The sequence below is a fragment of the Haliotis rubra genome, unplaced genomic scaffold (assembly GCF_003918875.1).
Source record: "Haliotis rubra isolate DU_JTF1 unplaced genomic scaffold, ASM391887v1 Scf102, whole genome shotgun sequence".
Taxonomy (NCBI): domain Eukaryota; kingdom Metazoa; phylum Mollusca; class Gastropoda; order Lepetellida; family Haliotidae; genus Haliotis; species Haliotis rubra.
In genome coordinates this window covers 1,924,756-1,948,447 of record NW_025764915.1, presented here as the reverse complement: position 1 = coordinate 1,948,447, position 23,692 = coordinate 1,924,756, and the positions used below count along the sequence as shown (strand labels likewise).

At 42.6% G+C, this 23,692-nt stretch overlaps 1 protein-coding gene across 1 annotated transcript in view; it reads left to right on the top strand.

Moving 5' to 3' along the window:
• Positions 1 to 11: 11 nt before the first annotated feature.
• Positions 12 to 23,692, top strand: part of LOC124270508 (nucleoprotein TPR-like) — a 31,367-nt gene continuing 7,686 nt past the window's right edge. Inside the window, 8 exon segments of the mRNA XM_046705529.1 lie at positions 12 to 184; positions 3,328 to 3,432; positions 4,244 to 4,317; positions 15,588 to 15,684; positions 22,027 to 22,130; positions 22,402 to 22,515; positions 23,289 to 23,339; positions 23,544 to 23,636. Of these exon segments, the coding sequence (XP_046561485.1) occupies positions 25 to 184; positions 3,328 to 3,432; positions 4,244 to 4,317; positions 15,588 to 15,684; positions 22,027 to 22,130; positions 22,402 to 22,515; positions 23,289 to 23,339; positions 23,544 to 23,636 (798 nt within the window). The 5' untranslated portion in view covers positions 12 to 24.

Below are 23,692 nucleotides of genomic sequence, written 5' to 3'. Positions count from 1 at the left end.
CACATCCGCAATCACACATGCCCCATGATGGCGGGTACTGTCTTTCTTTCAAAATGTTTGGAAGTTTCTGACTTAGAATCATTATCTGATGACATTAAGGGAAAAATTGAGAGTGCGTTCGGGAACAAAGAAGCTGAAGTAGACGAATTTAAGGCCAAATATGAACGTCTCCGTATAAACTCGGGTAAGAAATAGATATTTTCGGTTCAGCGCAACACCCTCTGTTTTCGTGCACGTCTTTTAAATTTACGAAACTGTAATAATTCTCCTAATTTACTTTAGTAGATGATATCCATTTATACCACATGCTGATGGGGGGATAATGTGTGTTTGTTAGTTCCTGTTCATTTCAGATAAATTATTTAGACGGATCATGATAATTTCATTCACATGTTCACCGGTCGTAGTGATCTGTGGAATTTTCACCATGTTCACCTGTCGTCGTAATCTGTGGAATTGATACCGTTTCATCGATTACTGGTGTTTCTCTTGGGAGTACTGCACTTTACCGGGCGTACTTTTTCAGATTAATTTGAGACAAATGGACTGAGTACATGTTTGGATTTTGGAACAATGCACTTTACCTTGCTCAGCTTACAATAGTGATATTTGGATCAGGTTGTGGCTCAAATCTTCACCTTCTTTTGTGTGCCTCTTTGATCCTTAGTGTCAGGTGTTTAATTAGCTTAGTGTAGGTTCTGGTCATCATGATCACGCACCTAATGTGATCTTTAGAGTAAGATATCATCCTTTTCAAAACATATGCCTTTTCACATAAGGATTGTTGACCACATACCAATCAAGCACCCCTTTATGAATGTTGATTTTTATAAATTTTTGTGTTGAATGGAGACAATGGTTATTGCTCATTGATGTAAAAAATCAGGTCCTAAAACCTGATGAACAAGCAATAGACAATTTGTGATACGTACTGTCCTTGTCCTCTTGAAACATGTGAAAGGGGTTGACTTAGTAGATTATCTCATTAACTTCACTTAGCATAAAGCTGGTTATTCATTCCTCCAGAACTTGCCAATTAAAAAACAAAATAGTGTAAACATGGTAGAGTGGATTGTTGTCATCTTACATTAATTTATCAGTTTACTGCTTATGCTTATTTTACCGATAAAGTAATCCCTGTATTATAGAGCATGAGTCATGACCATAAAATGTGAACCCTCCCCCCAATAGAAACCATCAAAATTGCATCTTGGACATACTGCCAACTGCATTAAAGCACATCAGCAGATAACACGGAGTTACAACTTGTGTTTATAGTTCAATTTAGAAACATGCAGTGAGAAACATATACAAAGCATTTTAACTCACTTCAGCATTGAAATTTTTTAGAATATTTTTTAGATTAAGGATTTGGTATCAATGATGTATTTTGATTAACTAGTTGTCACTTGATGACTGAAAACAACATTTAAGAAACATGATTCAAAGACTAAATGATAAGTTTGTACAACACACCAACTTTTTGGATGGTTGCAAAAAGTTTCAGTGTTTTTTGGATAAGGAACAGCTCAACCAAACGCAGCATTGTGCATTCAGGGTATATATTCCCAGCTTGACTACCTATCCTTCAGTCGTTTCCTGACTACAGCAGCTATGCCGAGGTTAACAAGGGATCAACATCAACAGGCCATTGGACGTCAACATGCTACTGTCATCGCCAATGACTTCAATTGTTCTGTAAGAACAATTGAACGTCTCCGACAGCGGTTCAACAACACCAACGGCACAGATCACCGTCCACGTAGTGGTCGTCCCTGTGTAACCACCCGTGGCCAGGACTTGTCAGATCGTAGGTCACCACCTGCAAGACCGGTTCAATAGGGCAACCGAGACAGCTCAAAACACCATTGGCACCCACCAAAGCGCAATCAGTGACCGCACCGTTCGGCGATGCCTCTAAGCCAGCAACCTGTGCTGTAGATGTCCTGCTAATGCAACGACACCGTCGCGAACATCTACACTGGCATCAGAGACAGTGGAGAACTGTTATCTTCTCTAATGAAAGTCGCAATTGCGTATCTGTGGCTGATGGGAGGACTAGGGTCTGGCGTCGAGAGGAGAACGCTTCAATGATGAGTGTGTGATTGAGAGAAACGCTTGGGGTGGTCAGAGCATTATGGTATGGGTGGAATCGGACTTTGCCAGAAAATCGGGCCTGTAATCTTCCAGAATCACGGTCCAGGAAGAGGGAATGGTGTTACAGCTGCCTGGTACATCGAATACGACCACATATTGTGCCGTTTTTTGCACGTCACGTTTTCCAGCAGGACAATGCGCGTGCACGTACCGCCAGACTCATTAAAGCATTTCTTCAGCAGCATAATGTGGAAACCATGCCTTGGCCAGCCCTGAGCCCAGATCTCAACCCAATAGAGCATTTGTGGGATGAGATCCAAAGACGCCTCAATGACATTAGACCAAGGCCGACAACTGTGGACCAACTATGCACAGCGTTCCTGAGGGTGTGGGCTCGGATTCCTATGGCCTATGTGAATCGCCTCATGCTCTCTATGATCAGGAGGTGTGCTGCAGTTGTGAATGCAAACGGTGGCCACACCCGATATTGACTTCAGTTCCTTCCAGTGACATCATCAGTGAATCGGAGGTGACAAACAACACCAAATGCCTCAATAAACAAATGTTTGTCAAAACAAACTTCTGTTATCTTTTCTATGTGTCCTTGTTTCTTCTTACCATAGAGTGATCCATTCCACCTGTTACTATTTTCTTTCAGTATAGTATATGTCATCAGTACTAGTGTTGGGAATTGGTTAAGATCTCATAATTGATGATTGGTTCATTACAACCGATCAATCATCGAAAATAATTGGTTAGCGTCATTTATGAAATTTGTTAATGTACAAAAAAATAAGGAAAAATCATGTAGTTCTTTGGGGTTTTGGGGGCAAAATTTCACATCTTTCAAGGATGACTAGTATGTTAGGAACATAAATTTCTTAGAGTCTTTAAGATAAATTCAATCATGACTTGGAACGAGCTTGTAGTGCTTATGAAATGTAACAGACAAAACCAACCTAGTGAAAAATACTGTTAATGAAAACAAGTGTTCCAGAATTGTTTTTGTTCGATTATGAGAAAACATGATCAATTGCTTGGTCGTTTAGTCACTGCGACCAATCTTCGATTATTTCAATTAATCGGGCCACCACTAATCAGTACTCATGCCAGTGGATATTTATCTGGAATTTTTTGCATCTTTAATTAACTAATTTTGATAATACCAGTATCATCATGATCATATTTGATGGACGTTTGATATTCAGTTTTCTTTGCATTTTTCAACAGAGCAACAGTATTTTGAATTGGAGAAGAAATTGATCAACAGCAACAGTCAACTTGAGACTGAGACTCAGGGAAGGAGTGATCTACAGACACGCCTCACTGATATAGGTAAAGGAGCACAGTTTATTAGTCTCACCTTGTTGTATGTGGCATGGGAAACATCTCCCCAAATACCTTGTTGTATGTGGCATGGGAAACATTTCCCCAAATACCTATATTTACATATAATATTCTATACTGATGTAGGGGCAGTAGTGTGGACAAGTGGTTAAAGCTTCGCTCATCACGCCGATGACATATGTTCGATGCCCCACATTGGTATGTGTGAAGTCCAGTGTTCCTTGCCATGATATTGCTGGAATATTGCTTAACGCGGCTTAAAACTAAACTCACTCACTATTATCATGTACCGTGTAAAGATATGCTGTAAACTCAAGGCTGAACCCAACATGGTAATAGTTGATTTCTATATGATGGATAGTCCAAATATCAAAGATAATCTGATCATTATTACCCCGATAACCCAAGTTGACTGTTAGGCACTAGATCAACAACAAGCTCAGAGTTACCCCCTTTGTGATTGTAGTATTTAACTCGAGATTTGCAGCATCAGGTTACTTTCTTGATACCTTTGCAGAATGAAATTGCAGGAAAAGCAAACTGTTTCAGATTTGAAGTTAATGAACTTTGCAACTAACTTTTAATGCTAGCTAGGCCTCCTAGCCAGTAATATTTTGATACTTTTTCACACCCTCGTAGAGATAATATCAAGTATGCTTTCCAAAGAAACATCTTCAAGTGCAAGAAATATATACATAGACTGATAGAGTGTTTGTGTTTCAAAATAAGGCCAAAATGTCACAAATCATAGAAGTACAAACCTCAGCTAGTACCTGTAGTAGGAAACATGTTCTTGCAGAAACCAAGTATGATGAGGCAAGTTCCAAACTCAGAACTCTTGAAACCTCAAAACAGTCCAGTGAGTCCACACAGGTAAGTTTTGTAGATGTCTCCTGCTGGTTGTCATAGTAATCGGTCTAATTATTAAAAACAACACAACATTTTGCGTGATTGTTCAGTAGGCTACATTAATGAAAATTTGCACAGATTGTAAACTTCGTTATTCTGATACCGATCCACATTTAAAATGCCCTAGTTGCATTACTCCATGTTCCTTTGATTCTCGTTGTAAATTGTGTATCAATTTACCTATCTGCTGCTTTGACAAATATTTATGTTCCGTTTATAGGCCGGAAGGCAGATAAATCTCGTAAACAGATTTCAAACATGGCTAATAGATCGCAAATTAATGTTCCTTGTCAACTGTTGATTGAGGACCACATACCCGGCTGGTGGCATGCCTGAGTTTCCCTCGGCAGAATAAGCGTGGGGCGCAGTCCGCTATGTCCAAGAAGCGACCTGCATCTCAAGAGCTGCCGTCTTCTCAGTCCAAGTCGAGGAAACCAGCCGTATCATCTCGTACACTGCGAACACCTTCATCTAAAGGGAAGTCAACAAAATCTAATAATTTTGCCTCTGATATCTTACCAGTTACAGAATTAGCATTATATGATGATGATATGCCAATTATCATTCAGAAGTTCGTCACAAGAAGCGGCCCGTTTCTGCGACTGTCACCTCAAGCGCCAGATGAACACACAACGGACATGCCAACACTATCACCAGAAATTTTATCTGAGGGTCCCGTCACCTCTGCAGAGACATCCTCTTCAACGCAGACCGCTTCAGGCGACTTGATCAACCATATAATGAGGGTGATGGAAGACCGCCACGACTTACAGAGGCCTCAGAGCCACCGGGCCTCAGAGCCCACCCCATATTAAGTCATACAGGGCCTCAGAGCCCGCCTTGCAGCTTACCGAAGCGTGGGGCCTCTGAGCCCATAGGCGGTTCGCCTCAGCGAAGGGCAACCCTGCCGGAGTGAGCTCTTTTGCATAAGGTATCCCAGGGCGCCCTCCGGAGAACTAGAGCCTCACCTTAACAAGAGCTTCGGGAGAAGGGCGCTTCGCTGAGCACACACCTTGTCATGCACGGTTAGGCGTTCGCGAAAGCAAGCGCTCATATGCCGGATCGGACACTGACTCCAGACATTGGCGTGGGGCGCGAAGGCTAAGTGTTCTACATCGCCCGAAGGCGTTCCCGTAGCCCTCAGCGTTCGAGAAGTCCAGAGCGTCTCATGAAGCCATCACACCGTTCCACGAAGCCCACAGTCTCCAAAGGATGTCTTCTCCAAGGTCTACATACACTAGCCACTCGTCAGTCCGTTCTCCTCAGTCCTCACATAGATCTTCTTACAGATCGAGGGACTCCGACATCGACCATCGTCAGAGGAGGACGATGGTATCATTTTCTCACAGGCTGAGATAAGGTATTGGATGGTAAGCGAATTACAACTGGCCTCCCCCTCTAAGAACGAGGATGCAGCCCAAACTTACCTGATGTAAGATGATGATGTAGATCATATCACCGTGCCTCCTATGGATCCTATCGCAGCCGTTCCTGCTAAACTGGATACAGCCTACTCCAAATCTACTAAAACCCATCCTACCCATTTACCGTTCTTCAATGCCAAGAGTTTTTATGGACATAATATGGAGCCCTTTTTCAAGACTCAGGAGATTGATAAAACTTTAAACTTATCAGTTGATAGATAACACAATGCTCGTAGCTAAAATTCTTCTTTTTTATTTTCCATTCTCGCACGTGGTAACACTTCCACGGCGCACTGACCCGAAACATCCAAAATGGCCTCCTCGTATATTCTCGTGATCAACGAGATCACGCATACTCTTGTGATCGACGAGACGAGACTATTTACAATCTCAACTATTTTTTTTATATAAAAATTTGAAATATATTAAAACTGCTCAAAACACATTTTTGTCATTTTGTTTTGTTTTAAAATACACATGATAAAAGTCCTGATCTTGGTATAGACATCCACAGTCACAGTTCTCATTACATCTGTCTTTTACCATGACAAGATTCTCTTCAGTGATATATATATTGTTATTTTACAGTCACTATATCACAACACTGTAGTCTCTTCACTTTCACAGTTTCTTCACAGCCTTATGTCACTATATTAATATAGCTTTCTTGTAGAGCTTGCAAAAGCGAACTGGTGAAGCTCCTTTCTTTGTCATGCAGTCAGCCAACTGTTCAGATTGATTCACCCATTTAATATGAACCATCCCTCATCTTGAAGTTCCTTGATGCCAGCTATCTCCACTCTTAACCTCTTCTCGGTCACAGATGTATTGGAATGAACAGCTTCCCCATACTGACATACAGTCTGTCAAACACAGAATCGACAACATTTCTGATTGCTCACCTTTTCGAGAAACAATTTCAGCATACAATGTTGACATATATATTGCTGTATCAATTGCATCTGCCATTGCTAATGTCTCTGCTGCAAAGTACTTGCCAACAACTCGTTTCAGTTTCTTTTGAACTCCAGCATACTGGCGACACCTTTCCTTGTTCATTCATCAAGAAGATCACATATGATCCCTGACTCCCTCCATTTTGTAGATTTCTAAAGGAGGCATCAGAGTATGTCAGCAGTTTCAGTTTTCCATCTGGCTTCCTATATCTCAGAACAACATTCTCACTCTTAATCTGTTTTATGACCTTGTTCACTTCAAGGAGATTGGCCACAACTGCAGATTTTATACAACTTGATAACCTAGCTTGTTTTAGAACAAAATATCTGGGCGAGTATGATGAGCCAACCAGAGTATTTGCCCTAACCGAGACCTCATTACCTTTCTTTCTTCTTCTGAGACTGGTTGTTGCTTGTCAGTTGCTCTAGCCATGTCAATATTGATAAAGGAAAGTTTGTCACTGTATCCACTCTGTTGTAGCAAGACTTGATCCTCATCTGACTCAAGATGCATTCCTAGATATCTGAAAGCTTTTATCTCCTCCTTCCCAACATCAAGAATTGCTCTCATTTGCTGTATAACTTCAACGAATCTGTTGTTTCCACCCCATATGAAGTCATCAACATGTGATGCAAGCACACCTTCAATTCCATCACTGCACCATATGAACACTGCTGGGTCAACCTTTGACACGACTGCACCAAGTTCCTTCATCACTTTCTCTCACACGGAAATACCACTGCAGCGTGAAGCATCATTTAAACCATATACACACTTGTTGAGTTTCCAGACCTTTCCTCTCATGTTTTACTTCTTCGGAGGTCTAACAAACACATCCCTGTCTATGATTGCCCCTGTGGGAAGGCAGTCTTGATATCCATAGCATGAGGTGTCCACTGCTTGTTGACCATCACAGCAATTATCATTTTTCAAGGCTTCTCCAGCACATGTTGGTGAATCTGACTGCACTACTTTTGAAGCTCCATCTTCAAAACCCTTACCAGTCTATCTTTCAGTTTGATTCCACTCTCACTTTCTTTAACTGTCAATACCCATCTAAATCGACACACATTTCTGTCCAGTATCTTCAACTGTTTCATATACTTGATTTCTTTTCCAACTGTCTAACTCTGCCTCTTTGCTTCCATCCAAGAAACATCTTCTAACATCATGACAGAATCATCAATTTCATCTTCTGAATTCTGTTCTTGTATTTCATCATTCACCTTCAAGTCTGTGACTCTACTAAGATCTAGAGATTGCTGAACACCTAAATATTGTTTTGGATCAGTATACTCAACATTAAACCAAAATCTATTCTTTCCTGTGGCTTTCCCAGCCTTGCTGATAATTTTAGCTGTCATGACTTCCCTTGTTTCATCATTCTTGTAGCTGATGGACGTTCCCACACTAAAGTTCAGTTTGGTCTTACTTACACCCTGTTTTGTCTCTCTCTGATCTTTCATTGTCTCGAGATCACCAAGGTCAATTTCTTCCCAACTTGACTGTTCCTTATCATCACAACAAACTTCTTTTTCATCACATCTTTCTGGCACATTTTCTTTCATTTCTCTTCCTCCCCCTTTTTAATGTCAAGAGTCTCAACTTCATTGATTTTTCTCATTCTATTCCTGTGAATTCTGATCACCATCCCACCTTGTCGGAGAAAAACCACAACTCCATCTTGACCAATAACTCTGGCTGGTCCCCTCCATTCTTCTTTACCTGGGAACTTGTAGTATACTTTCTCTCCCATGCTGTATATTCCCTCCATGGGCCTCACTTGTGCTTTCAGGGCTCTCCTTATCCTGTCGTCACACTCTGCTTCAGTGAAAGCTTTCTTAGCAGAATGCAATACTCGGATATGATTCCCAACAATTGTACTGGATGTTATTCCTTCCAATGCTGGGGGATTATTGGTCAAGTTTGATGGAAGGTTTGGATTCTACCATAGACAAGTTGATATGCACTGAAGCCATGAATGTTGCATAGAGCATTCTTTGCTGATAATGCCCAGCTCAATGCTATTTCCCTGTTACAATTTTTCTTGCTTTTTATCTTGTTCAGTGTAAGTGTCAATGTTTGATTGTGTCTCTCAACTATTCCATTTGACCATGGACTGTAAGCAGGTGTTGTAAGCACTTCCACATTGAAGTTCTGACATAAATCATGCATCTGTTGATTGTTGAACTCGTCCATTATCTGTGAGTATCTTCATAGGTGCTCCATGAATGGCAATCCAGTGTTGTAGAAATTTATCCACAATCGTTTCTGCAGTCTTATTCTTGATTACTGCTGCTGCACTGAATCTTGTAAACATGTCTATCATGTGAATATACCACATGTTTTGGTCAAGTTGATGAAGGTCCATTGCAACCACTTCATTAAAGTCTGATGCCATGGGAAGTCCAGCAACTGGCTTTGCCAGTGTCTTTTTATGTTTGTTACATACATCACAACTGGCCACAATCTTTTCAATAATTTCAGTTTTCACTTCAGTACTGTTTCCTGACCGCTGTATTAGCTTCTGTAGATTTTTGACCGAAGCATGACCAAATTGTTTATGCAACTTGTGTACAATTGTAAAAATCTCCTTTTCAGAAGCACCATCCTTCAACCACATCACCTCTTCAGACTCATGCTCTATATTCCCTGTCAAGGCAACACAGTAATGTCCACTTGATGTCATTTCTAAATTGACTGTTTCTCCAAACATTATAGCTTTATCATTGTCCATGTCAATAATGGCCTTAGCTTTCTTAAGGGCTGGCTTTCCAAGCAATAATGGAATGTTGGCATCCACAATCTCTGTTTCAATCTGACACTCAGTTGTCCCAATCACTGCTGGTATTACAGCTGTGCATGATGATATATGCCTCTGTCCATCTCCAAACTTGAAGCTTTTAGTAGATTCTTTCTCTTGAACCACAGTTTTCTTATCCTCATTCAAGGAGTTAACATAATGCTCATACCAGTTCTTACCACAAACTGATCTTGTACATGCAGTGTCAATAACCGCACAACCCTGTGCTTCAACCATCAAGACACTATCATCTCTTGTGATCAGTGCTATGTTTTCCTCTGATTCAGTGTAGTTCACATTCTCTTTATCCTTACCTGGACAATCTCTAACCCAGTGGAATGTAGAGAAACAGTGTGAACATCTGGTCCTCCTTCAAATTTGTCAAATGGGTTTGTTCCTCTTTGGCTATAGAACTTTTGCTCAGACCCTGGTTTCTGTTGCTTATTGAAAAATCTGGGGCGTCTTTTATAATTTCTGTCATGATTTGTCCAAAATATACTTTCTTGTTTTATTTCTGTGGAGTCCATAATTTCCGTTCAAAAATTAGGTCTCAAGGATGATTTCATTGTTTGAAATCTTTTATCTACTGTGGCCGTCAAAACTAGCTGTTTATCCTTTTTGATTCAGATTGACACTATCCAAAAGTTTGAATGCGAGAACTGCATCTGGTAACTGCATGTTGTATTTGACACACTTTTGGTACTTTCTTTCATAGATATTGATGAAATCACTCAGACTCAGTTTTCCTTGTGAGACTAAAAAATTCTGAGAAAGCTATATCATGCATCTACACTGTCTATTAGGTACAACTTATCCAACTCTCTCAGACATTTGTCCAATCCATCCTTCTCATTTAATTCATCAACTGGGATTTGTAAGATAGTCTCTTTTGCCGTACCTTTCAGCACTTGAACTAGCTAGCCAGTCCCTTCTTTTCATCCGGTAGCTCCGTGAATCATCGTAAACCTCTATTTCATTTTTCCATGTATCATAGATACTATCCTGGTCCAGCGAGGGCGGTAACAACAATTTCTGTGCCATATTTCTCCACACGCTCTGCTACCATTGATAGATAACACAATGCTCATAGCTAAAATTCTTCTTCTTTATTTTCCATTCTCGCACGTGGTAACACTTCCACGGCACACTGACCCGAAACATCCAAAAATGGCCTCCTCTCGTATATTCTCGTGATCAACGAGATCACGCATACTCTCGTGATCGACGAGACGAGACTATTTACACAGTGATTCCAAGTCCAGAAGTTATAGGGTAGACGATCACAAGATGGCCCAGTTAGATACCATTTCCAGAAGGATGTTCTTTGGACTTAATAGATCTAGGACTATTAACGAGACTCTCCTCACTAAGTTCAAGAACTCTACGGATGAGGAGGACAGGATGATCTATTCAGCTCTACTTATGCAGAGAAAAGATCAACAATTCCTTACAGACCATCTTTCAGCACTTACTGAAACTACTACCATGACACGTCGGCAAGGATTACTAGCCTCCTGCTCTTGGAATAAACAATTCACAGAGCCCCTGTACACAGCTCCATGGTCTTCACCTTTACTGTTTGGTGGCAACATTAACAAGGTTTCCAAGGAAGTATCTAAAGATTCTAGAGAAGTACTCATGATTAGATCGATGGATACGTTAGCGACTGTCTTTAAACAATCAGCACAGAGGTACTCGGGTAAGTCTAAGTTTTCAGGGCTACAGAGAGCGCAGGATAAGAAATTAGCTGACGCTAATAATCCCAAGGATTCTTTCGTCATCGCCCATACAACAAGTTCAGAGGAGGATCAGCTAGAGGCAGATCATCCAGAGGTGCCCATGGATTTAAACGATGAAAGTCAGGTTCGGAACGACTGGAGTCTTCCACCCCCAGTCGTCCCAGTACAACCTTCTCAAGTGGGTGGACGTCTACAACTACACTGGGAAAACTGGGGAATACTTCAAGATCCGTATGTATCCAACATCCTTCAGTACGGATATCGTCTACAACTCAAGGCCAAGCCACCGTTAACAGTCAACCCACCAGGGTTCAACGTTCATCTGGCACAACTACCGATGTTAAGAGAAACAGTTCAGTCTCTACTAAACAAACAGGCCTTAGAAGTTCTTGATCAGCGAAACATCATACCAGGTTTCTAATCCCCAGTTTTCCTAGTGCCGAAAAAGAATTCCAAAGAGAAGTATCGTCTCATTTACAACATGAGCGCATTCAACAGAGAATTTCTATGCAAACCACCAGCGTTTCGCATGATACATTTACCTCAACTCCGTCATCTGATTAGGTCCACTAGATTACATGGTAAAGTATAGATCTGCAGGACGCATACCTACACACATTCGATTCATCCCAGTTCAAGAAATATCTGAGGTTTATGCTAGGCGGCATACACTACCAATGGAAAGTACTTCCTTCGAATCACTTCGAGCCCCATGGGTATTCACAAGAGTAACCAAGCCTATTGTCTAATACCTACATCGTCAAGGACTGCTTGAATGCATTTTACCTAGACGACGGTATACAGGTGGATCTAGATCCACAGCGTCTCAGACTACAGCTGAACTTTACAATCAAGCTACTAACGCAGTTAGGCTGGTTAGTAAATCTACTCAAGTCGGACCTAGAGCCCACGCAGGATCTGCAGTTACTAGGTATATGATTCCTTACAGCTCAGAATCGTATGGTAGTCCCGGAGGACAGATGGATCAAGATACAACAACTGATCCCCCCAAGCCCTACTCTCTCCATTACCACTACGACAGTGGCAGAGTCTACTGGGACTACTCACATCAGCTCAAGACTTGACACTCAGAGGCAAGCTTCAATTGCGTCCATTACAAGTCCTCATCAATGCCCATCTCGAGGACCCTCTACCGTTCAGTCTACCAGATTACGTCAAACCACATCTACTCTGGTGGACCAAGAGATTGAATGTTTGCGCAGGCGTCTCCTTAGTAGAGCCGGAATCGGGAAACACATCTCTATGTGGACGCGTCACTAAAAGGTTGGGGAGCCCACCTTACCGGCAGGACAGCGTCAGGCCTATGGAGCATTCAAGAGAGCTTATGTCACATAAATCTGCTAGAGATGCAAGCAGTCATAAACGCCATAGGTCACTGGAGCAACCTGTTACAGAACGCTCAGTTAATGATTCACACAGACAACTCAACAGTGGCGTTTTATGTGAACAAACAAGGGTCAACAAGATCACTGAATCTACTCACTCGATGTTTCAAACTGTTCGAATTAGTCGACAGTCTAAACATACGTATCAAAGCCTGCCACATTCCAGGAGCAAAGAATGTATTAGCAGGCGCTCTCTCTCGGCCGCACCAACCGTCGCCGACAGAATGGATGCTCCACACAGAGATATTCAATCAGATAATCATGGAAATAGGATCTCCTCTGATAGACCTATTTGCCACCCGATTCAACAATCAACTGACAACCTTCGTATTGCCAGTGCCAGATCCATTAGCCTGGGCAACGGACGCACTAAGCATATCGTGGGAGGGACTAAACGCGTACGCTTTCCCGCCTCCTGTGTTAATCCCACAAGTCTTGCTAAAAATCAGTCAAACGAAGAGCCTCGATCTCATTTTGGTCTCGCTTTACTGGCCAGCGAGAATGTGGTTTCCAGACCTCATACTAGGAATCAGAAAACCAGTACTTCAGCTCCCACTACGCTCCAATCTACTGATACATCCGCACACCAAACAAGTGCACAAAACACCAGAAGCATTCCGACTTCACGTGTGGATTGTATCAAGGCATGTTTGAATAAGAGAGGTTATTCCACCAGAGCGGCGAAGGCGGTCACGCTTGCACTACGTAACTCTACTTGTAACTTGTACGATGACAAATGGCTCAGATTTGTCAATTATGCTGCTAAGAAAGGATTTTCAGCCAGATTTGCTACACATCCTCAAGTGGCAGATTTCTTATGTTTCCTACGTCAAACTAAGAATCTAAAAGGATCTACACTGTCCACTTATCTTGCAGACATAAGTTCAGTCATAACTATGAGAACGGGCGTCAAATTTACCAAAACACCGGAGTTACTCGCTTTGTTACGTGCCTTTCGATTGGAAGACCAGAAACGGAAGTTTCAAACGCCAGCCTGGGATCTAAATGTTGTACTTCAACACCTCACAAGTGAGGCTTACGAACCATTGTTATCTGCGTCATTTCAATCATTGACCCACAAAACCTTATTCCTGCTAGCGTTAGCTACTGCTGCCAGGATGTCTGAAATTCACGCTTTGGATTACGAGAGAACACGATTTGATGATATTCATAACAACGCTCATCTGGGACTCCGCTGGGATTTTATAGCGAAAAATCAACTACCAGGTCAACCAGACAGGTTGTTCCATGTCCCAGCTCTCTCATCCATACTGCACTGAAAATATATCTCCAAAGATCCAAGCAAAGTAGAGGGAAATTCAAAAGATTGTTTATCCCTATATCTACCGCCTCACAGACAGAAGTATCGCGCACTACCATTTCTATTTGGATCAGAACTGTCATACTAAGAGCCTACAAGGCAGCTGGACTGGACCCTCCAAGTGCTGCTAATCCTCACGAAATTAGAGCACTAGCTTCAACTTTGGCTTTACATGGAAATTGCTCATTGAATACCATTATGGAGGGATGTTTTTGGAGATCCGATATGGTGTTTGCCAACCACTATCTGAGAGATATCACCACCAAGGACGTCTCAGGTATCCACCATTTCGGTCCCATGGTCCTTGCTCAACGGTTGACAGTTCCACGGAGAAGATAAGTCTATCTTGTTGATTTTATACTTATCTGATAACAGTACTAATAGCTACATCCTATCTATATATATTTGCTTAAGTTAAAATATTATCTTAAGCTCAGTACTATGATTCTATATCATAATATATATATACCTACAACTCTTACGAGTTTCTACTATTATATATATGTTCAGCTTAAGTTTCTATCCTTAAGCTTCGGTCATATGTTCATTTCATAACATGTATTAGTATCAAACTCTCAGTAGTTGGTTACTATTATACAGCTTAAGTTATCATTATATCTTAAGCACAATTATGTTATAGCTTATATATATCCATATTGTAAGCTTACTACTTTGGTTCTTATAAAAGTATTCATTATAAACTATCAACAGTTTATACTATCACATTAATGGCTTTAGCTTAATTAATGTTCTAAAAACTTTTATTATATTCAGTAAATTGTAATAACCTATTTAAAGGCAGCTGTTAAATTAACAGCAGGAATTCAGTTCAGTGCCTTCATGAAGTTCCCATAGGGTTTTACAATCATCTCAGTTCAAATCACTAATTAGTAAAATCCAAAGTATATATAATCCCACCTCTAATCCGTGTAGGATTCTACAAACAAATAAGCATGAGTCAGGATAAGAAAAATATGAAATTTTTAGAGTAAAATTAATATTTTATACTTATCCTGACTCATGAATAAGTCTCCTCCGTCCCTCCCCACTTAACACTTTGGATTTCTGGAAAAATAAAGTGTTGGGCTCAAAACAAAAAAGGGGAGAGTGAGGCACATGGGCTTGGGTGGTGCCCTCGTTCCCGAGCTTGCAGAAGGGAGGTAACTCGTGGTGAGTACTAATGAGTGATTTTTTATTGAAGGGAACTTCAATTGGGAGATACAAGTGTTCCACTAGGTTCGCCAGAAGAAGAAGACAATAGCAAATAAGCATGAGTCAGGATAAGTATAAAAATATTAATTTTACTCTAAAAATTTCATTTTTGTAATAATTATGTGATCATGGCGAAGAAGTTAGTTCATTTAATAGTTCAAATTATTATCTTCCAGTAAACAAGTAAACATGATGAAACCATTAAAATCCCCGGACTGTTGTGTTCGTTTACTACCTGTTATTGATAGAAAAAAACCTATGTTGTATATATATTTGAAACATTAATGTTTGCCATTCACTGGATACAGAGAGGCAGTGAATCATAACACCCCATTGATTGGCTGTTTTATGTTTTTGAACAATGTTTGCCAGGCCCACCTGGAGAATGTACAGAAGCAGATGGAGGCGGAGAAGCGGGAGCTGAACCTGGTGCTGGAGAAACGAAGCAAGGAGATCACCAGACTAAACGGTTAGTATGTTGGGATTTATCTGGCCCTCTCAGAGGCTGAATTCAGCCCTCAGTCTCAAGCAGTTGTTTGTGATACATGCATTCACAAGCTGGAAAAAGACATGCCAAGTTAGGGTAATGGCTAATGTCACAGGTTTTGCCGAGGGGACTTATATTCAACTGACAGTGTAACCTCTAAAACAACAAGATGCTATCATACACAGATGCTCTAATGCCAGTTTACATGGCGACATCAGTTTGTGATGTATTCAGTGTATAATTATGATCATGATGAATGGAAGAGTTCAATGTCAACTTCCTCACCGCCCTGTTAACATTAATCATATGTAATCTATTTGCTAAAACTGCAGTCTTCACACCCAAACATCCAACCCTTTTGATTGTACGGAGTGTTTTGAGGTTCGACAAGTCACTTTACAGTGTTGCCCCTCTTTCCTTCCCTGACATGCTGGTTGTATGTTTGAATCAAAGATTCCTAGTGGAGATGGAGATCTTGATGTATGCCTTCAACCAGAGTTAGTCTGAGTGCCCCAGATCTGTATCATTTGACATTCTTTGATATAACTGAAAGACTACTGTGGGCATCATTTTTCTTTAAGATATACATACATTCTTTTCTTTGCAGACTCTAATCACTGTTTCCTACTTCAGTACCTGATCTTTTTTGTTGGTGTTGGAAAATGTTTTAAACAGAAGTAGAACATGACAATTTGTCACAGGAGCTGTTTGTATGCTCTCTTGTTACCAGATGAGTTGAAGTCCTCCTTGGGGTACATATAGGCATAAAAAAATTATGCCTATATGTACCCCAAGGAGGACTTCAATGTCCTTTTTAAAATTCTACGACAGTTATAACAATATTTTTCAATTAAATATTTACAAAACAAAGAACTCTTGTGAGACCAACCCTACAGGACGCCGAAGCGCCCCCTTCAGCCAAGAGCAGGCAACTCTTGCCGTCTACCTTGCACCTCACTTTTCATGCTGTCGTTCCACAGGAAGGTGTGCGTGGTGTTCGTTTGAGCTCTGACTCTTCTACGTTTATGATGGCTGAAATTTTTTTTTTTTCAATCTGTATGTATGGTTCCTTTCTTTACGCACGGGCATCAGATGGCCTTCATATATTGATATTCTCGTTCATCTTTTGTTGTAACTTTGCCGTGGGTTCTCTGTTTTCCAGCCATGTGGCAGGCAAATGGCGGACCATGCGGTCATGGTTTTCTTGCTGCATGTTCTTGGTAGCTTGTAGTTGGGAGTTCATATATTATGTTTGCATATTATATGCCAGGCTTGCCTAAATTCTCTTTTTCAGCGAATTTGTGGTAAGTCGTTGTTGGGTAACTTTGATAATGTGTTCATCACTCACAACTTTACTCACCAGTATGTATACGCCTTTTTCCTGCTTTGCATTTTATGTTTAGTATTTAAATGGCTGTAGCTTTAGCATTTAAATATCGGCTGTGCGTTTTGTTTATTGCTATTTACTTGTGGTTATATGTTTGCTGCTTCACAGTTCCTGTTAGTAACACTGGCACGGTTCTGTTTGTTGCAGTTTTAGCCTTGTGCGTCGTGCAGTGCCACACTACCACCACACGATGGTCATAAGGAGGCTCACGATGATCAGGGGTGTTTATAATTAGCGCCCTGGCTTAATTTTTTCCTGTTACGTTATGTTGTGTTATGTTACACATGTACACATTTCATGCGAATACACACAATATGGCTCATTGTGTTGTGTTTTTTGTCTAGGATTTTGCGCTCACACGCGTTCTTACAGGCACACAGATTTTATGTTTTTCACTAATCTGCTTCAAGCGGGGGATTATATTTGATAAAAGCTACACCTCCCCCACAAACAATGTTGCTACACCATTAACGATTGATTTCTTACTTATAGCAGCAGCATAGATCATCGGTGAACACTCTCATCTCAAACGTGGTGTCCGGTCTCCGAGAGGAGATTGGTACCAGGTCTACGGGTAGAGATTGCACTGGTGCATCATTTGGGGGAGGTCCCGACCCGAGCTCTGGCTCCGGGAAGGGTCCGACCTCCGGGGAATGATCGCACCCGAGCTTCGGCTTCGGGGACGCTCTGAACCTGGGTAGTAGCGTTCAGTGTGACGGAGCTATCGATCACCCTAACGCTTCAAGGTCTACCTGTGTACACCAGGGAACCCTGCATTGCCAGGCTACCTCCATGTGTCTGTGGACCGGGTAGCATAGATCTGGGCTGCGCCCCCGGTAAGGCGCAGATCCCCGGCGCTGGTACCTCAGGTCCCGGCCTGATGTCTATTGACGCCCTGGCCAAGAGACTGTTGAGTGTGACGGAGCTACCGATCATCTCGACGCTTCGACGTCTACCCGTGTACAGCAGGGGAATCCTGCTTTGTCAGGCTAATCCCATGTGTCTCGGGACCAGGGTTCGAACTTGAACCGCCGACCCAAGTACGTATATATATATGTCTGTATATATACGTATTGTTGTTTATATAGCGCTATAGGCAATGCATGACTGTTCAGTGTGCTTTTGGAGACAGTACCAGGGAAACCCTGATTTATCAGGCTACTCCTATGTCTCGGGATCGGAATTCGGACTCGAACCGCCAAGCTTCGGCTCCGCGGATGTTCTGAACTCAGTGAGTAGCACCGACCTGAGCTTTGGGCACCGGTAGGGTGCAGATCCCTGGTGCTGGTAGCTCAGGTTTCGGCCTGATGTCTCATCGACGCCATGACCAAGAGGCTATCGAGTGTCACCTTGACGCTCCAAGGTCTGTCTGAGTGCTTGGGTTACTTTGATTTTTCAGGCTTCTCCCATGTGCCTCGGGACCGGGGTTCAGGCTCGAACAGTGGACAAGTCGATTTGAGAATATTTTAAATGAACTTAACAATGATTAGGTTCATCCCTGAGGCAAGTGTGAGATAGAATCGCTGTGTTGCTGTGTTGCCTCAGGTGTTGTCCACGACGAGGCCCCGAACTGTTGAAGGTCGCCTCCCCGGAGGGAAGCCTGCTTCCAGTAAGGCATCCGGGACAAGGCCTCGCATTCTACCGTCTGTCTGCCGTCCTTTTCCCCTTAACAGCTCCATGCTGTATGCTCTGCTCTACATAGGGAGCTGGTGGAAAGGGGAAAGAGCGCCGGTGATTCTTCATCAGCGGCTCTGGCCTGCAGCTGACGGAGGTCCCCTCTCATCTGGCTTGGGAGTGCATTGTAGCTATGCCAGCCAAATGACGAGTGCGGTTATGGGCCTATGGCACCTGGGACTGTTCGAGGAATACGGAAGTCTGTCGAGCTTCTCGTTAATCCCTCAGGTGCCTCGGCACCGGCAAACATTATGTTGCAAACTGCAGGGGTTTACTGTATTCTGCTGCAGATTCCGGTTGGAGTGCGGCACTCACCAGTGTCAGCCTCCCAGAAGACGCGGAAATATTCCGTGCCGAGATCCAGTCTCTGCTGGGCAAGGCAACCATCGAGCTGTTTTTAAATGGTCAGGAAAATGTGTGGGGTTTGACTCCACTTATTTCCTTGTGACTATAAAGAACGGAATGTTCAGACCCATTCTCTCGGAGAGCTGAACAGGTTAATAGAGGTACTGTCCTTCAAGATGGAGACACCGTGCTCAGTGATCTCATCTGTCGAGACCTCAATGTCACTTGCACCCAGATTTCATGAATTACCTTAGGTTCTTCTTTGACGGGACATGCTACCAGTTTCGTGTGCTCCCCTTACGGTGCCAAGGGTGTTCACCAAATTGAGGTTTATTACAGCCCAGATAGCCAGATGGCAGTGCCGGTGTTGTCACCCATACCTAGGTGACTGGCTCATCAGGGTTTTCAAATAACAGTTGAGTCTGGAAACCTCACAATCAGCGTTGGTCACTCTTACGAAACTGGGCTGAATTGTCAACCTAACGAAAGTCAGACCTCGTCTCGAAGTAGGATCCGGTCTTTCTTGGGGGAAAATGTGAGTTTGAGGATGCGATCCATGCAGCAAGCGTTAGCAGCTGGGGTCCCACTCATAGAGCTACGAGAACATTCTCGAGACGTCAGAGTGGTTGATTCCTCATTTGTAGTGGTGGACAGACGTCGGTCCTCTCTCCAAGGGGCTCCCCCTATAGACGCCATCACTCTCAGTCCAGACAGATACATCCCTCCCAGGTTTGAGCGATGTTCTGGGCGACCTGTGGTCTCTTGACAACAGTCTGGCTGGTGTTCGACCCCCCGCATGCCGGGATTCGAATTATCTGTACGGCCAGACATTCTCACTCTGAACGGGGCGCCACACCCGAATCCTCGGATTCGCTGGATAGCTTGGCCTCTGTCGGGTCTAACCTCCAGACGAGCGGAATTTCTGCAGCAGTTGCAGACACAGTTCTGGCTTTGAGGCGGGGTTCAACATTCGTTCAGTGAGTGAGTGAGTTTAGTTTTACGCTACAATCAGCAATATTCCAGCTATATGGCGGCGGCATTCAGTATGTTGATAGGTGGGGTGCGCTGGTGTGCAGATAGGGGAATTTCAGAATACCTATTCTGCAGATTTAGTTCAGTTTTTGTAGTTACTATAACCCCGTTTTGGTTGAGAACCTTTTGGCCTCCAACATTCCCGGGTACTCCATGGCTATTTCCACGTTTCACACTCTATTCGATGGTGCTCTGCTTAGGCAGCACCCTCTTGTACAGCGCTTCGTAGTGTGGTATGAACAGGATTCGACCGCCTCGGCGGCGGCGACCCAGCTCACCTTGAAGTTGCCAATTATTCTCAATTGGCTGTCTGGCCCTGACTTTTCAAGTATATCGTCTCTCTCACTTCACTTGGTGACAGAAAGACGGCTTTACTTGTGGTGGTGAGCTCTGGTAGAAGGGTCGGGTATTTCATACTGTATTTCATGTCCGTATGTGCCTCCTGGATACCTACCACTCTCAGATCGATATAGCTTTCCACGTGACAGCTCATATCGAACTTCCACGGCTTACCCAGCCTTCCACATCGGGGACCGATCTTTCAATTGCTCACCCATTGGAGTGACCAAAGGGAAAGGGGTCCGTATGGGTACCCTTGTGTTCTGTTTGGTGGCAGGAAGACTGGAAAATCTGCTAGCAAGCAGACTTTATCTCGTTGGCTTGTTTCTGTAATTGTTCGGATACAATGCTAAGGTTTACCTTCCCCTGAGGGGTTGAAGGCACACTTGGTAAGGGCAGATGCCGCTCTTTGGAGCTGGCTGAACGCCTTCATTCGCCATTACCGACTTGACATGCATTCTAAGGATCGTGTTCGGTTCGGTCTTTCGGTTGTCTCTGGTGTCCTGCCACCCTGACCAAGTGAGTAACTGGTCATTGATATCGGTTTTGTGTTCAATATCGATATGGTTCATATCACTACATCGGATAAGCCTTACCACCCTTTCAGGTCGGGTCGGGTTTGGGTGTACATAAGTCCCTTACGTCCTCTTCACCTAAAGGCAAGAGAAGGTGGGGCAGGTTTTGAACGCTATAACCAGTCATGTGCTATTAACCCGTCTAACGACAGAATTGGGTACAAACCCTCACGGATCACTGTTTTGAATGCCTCTCTACGAGCCACATGTCACGTGACCAGGTAAGTGTAATAGTGAGCCAACACATGTTCGGCTACGCTTTTCGCTATTCAGGGGATTTTTGTATGCTAAGTTTTTCCCTCTTCATAAGACTTTGGTATTTGGGACTGTGTTAATCAGCCCTTTGGGTGATAGTGGTTTACACATACCCTCCTCGCGCCGAGAGCGTTTGGTGGGGGTGTTTTATCCTGCTTTTCACTCGTACAATGACGTTTGTACTCATTCGATTTCCTCAGAAAGATTTTAGCGGGGCTAATAATTTTTCTGGATTATATCGAGGTCCCGTCAAAGCCCTCTTCAAAACAGTGTTTTTCTATTTCCATATCGGTTATAGAGTTTACTCCACTAGGGTTTAGTTGTTGGCAAGCAGAACCCCACCTCCGTCTCATTATGTCTCATGCTTATATGTACCCCAAGGAGGACTGCTTCTGAAAAAGAATCATACAAACCTGTAGAGACCACCTTGGGGTACGGCCACCCGCCTCCCCTCATTATGTCTGATACGTTCAGCATGAAAAGTGATGTGTGAGGTAGACGGTGAGAGTTACCTGTAGGGGTGGTCTCACAAGACGAAAACGAGTTTTTTGTTTTGTAAATATTTTATTGAAAAATATTGTTACAACTGTTGTAGAATTTTTAAATGGATATTTTATGCCAATATGTACCCCAAAGGAGGACTTTCTTCAAAGAATCATTAACCTCTACAGGTTTGTACGAGTTTTCGCTGAAACATTTGATGCTATCTTGTTTCAGATGAGTTGAAGGTTTTCACAGACAAGGTTGCAGCTTTAAGCCAGGAGAAGTGTGAGATCCAGGCCAAGCTTGGAGGGCTTCAGTCACAGGAAGTGTCAAGAGAGGTTGGTTGGATGCGCATGTGTCACTCCGTTATTTGCTGTAATGATGACCACAAGCACAATACACAAACTAAATCATTTGTCTTTGTTCAAGTCTGCAATGTTATCTGAAGCCTTAGACAAAGCATGAGTAGGATTAAATCTACTGAAAATGATGCAGGATCTGCTTACTGTTCAAACACTGAAAAAACATACTTTGGGTATGGCTTTGTTATTATTGCGTTCAAAGTTAATGACAAATAAATTATTGATCAACAAACTGGTGATTCTACAGTACCATGAGAAGCGACTGGTTCAAGAGAAGGAGCACATGCAAAAGCAGGTCGACTGGTTGAATGAGGAGCTGAAGACCAAGACAAATGACTTGATCAATGTCAAGAAGGAGAGGGTAACTACAACATTGTTTAAAGTACTGAACTTCATGATCTTGTCCACAAGGCCTCAGTATACCAGAACCATGATCCAGTAGGGCCCGTGTACCCCAGCTTCACTAGTTTGGTTGGCCCATACTTGATTATTTACAAGCTGACTTAATAAATGAGAATACAGCTTACTGACTGTTTGAAACAGTGTTCATTATCTTCAAGGACAGACAGTATGACCAACCTCTTCATCAAGTTCATTACTCACTATACTCCTTGAGGACCACACATAAAACTGTGATTCCGTTTTTGGATCATGTTTAACCCAGGACGATCCAGGTTTTCAACAACTCATGCTTATCATAAGAGGCGACTAGCAGGATCGGATGGTTAGACTCACTGACTTGGTTGACACATGTCATCGTATCCCAATTGCGTAGATTGATGTTTAGCGTTGCCGGATAACTGGATTGTCCGGTCCTGACTCGATTATTTATATACCACCGCCATAAAGCTGGAATATTGCTGAGTGCAACGTTAAACAAAAACCAATCATGTTGACTGTTATGTATGGCCTGAACAGTTGCAGATGAAGGGGCTTACCTAGTATGGATAAAAATTACTACCAACTTTCTATTTCGTATCAGAATACTATCTGAAAGGGGACTTTCTTGAGCTCTGTATAATCATGTATATTTGCATTGGAGCCTAGACCACAGATGGGTGTCCCTGTTGGAATGTGTTTCTCATGTTGAGGTGTTTCAAGGAATGTGTGTCATGTTGACTGTTTCTTCTGCAGGCTAGCAAGCTACTGGATGTGCAGTCCAAGCTGGACGAGAAGGTGGAGGAGGTGAGGACATAATTATCAGTTTGATGTAGAAACAGAACAGATCTGATAGTTATTGAAAAGTCTGAGTGCAATATTCTTGTAGATGACATTAAATCCCATTTCACCAAACTTTTCTAACAATTCTTTTAAAAAACAATATCCCATTTTTGAAAGATGCTCTGTGTACTAAACAACAATATGATCCACACTTTCCTGCTATTTCAGCTGAATCACATGCAGCTGTCCTTTGATTCACTGAAGCAGTCCAAGGAGGAACAGGCTGAGAGAATTGAGGGCCTCATCCAGAAACTCAAAGATGTAAGTTGTAGGCATGTTCCCCTTCAACATGGTCAGCCATTTTGTCTGTAATGTCC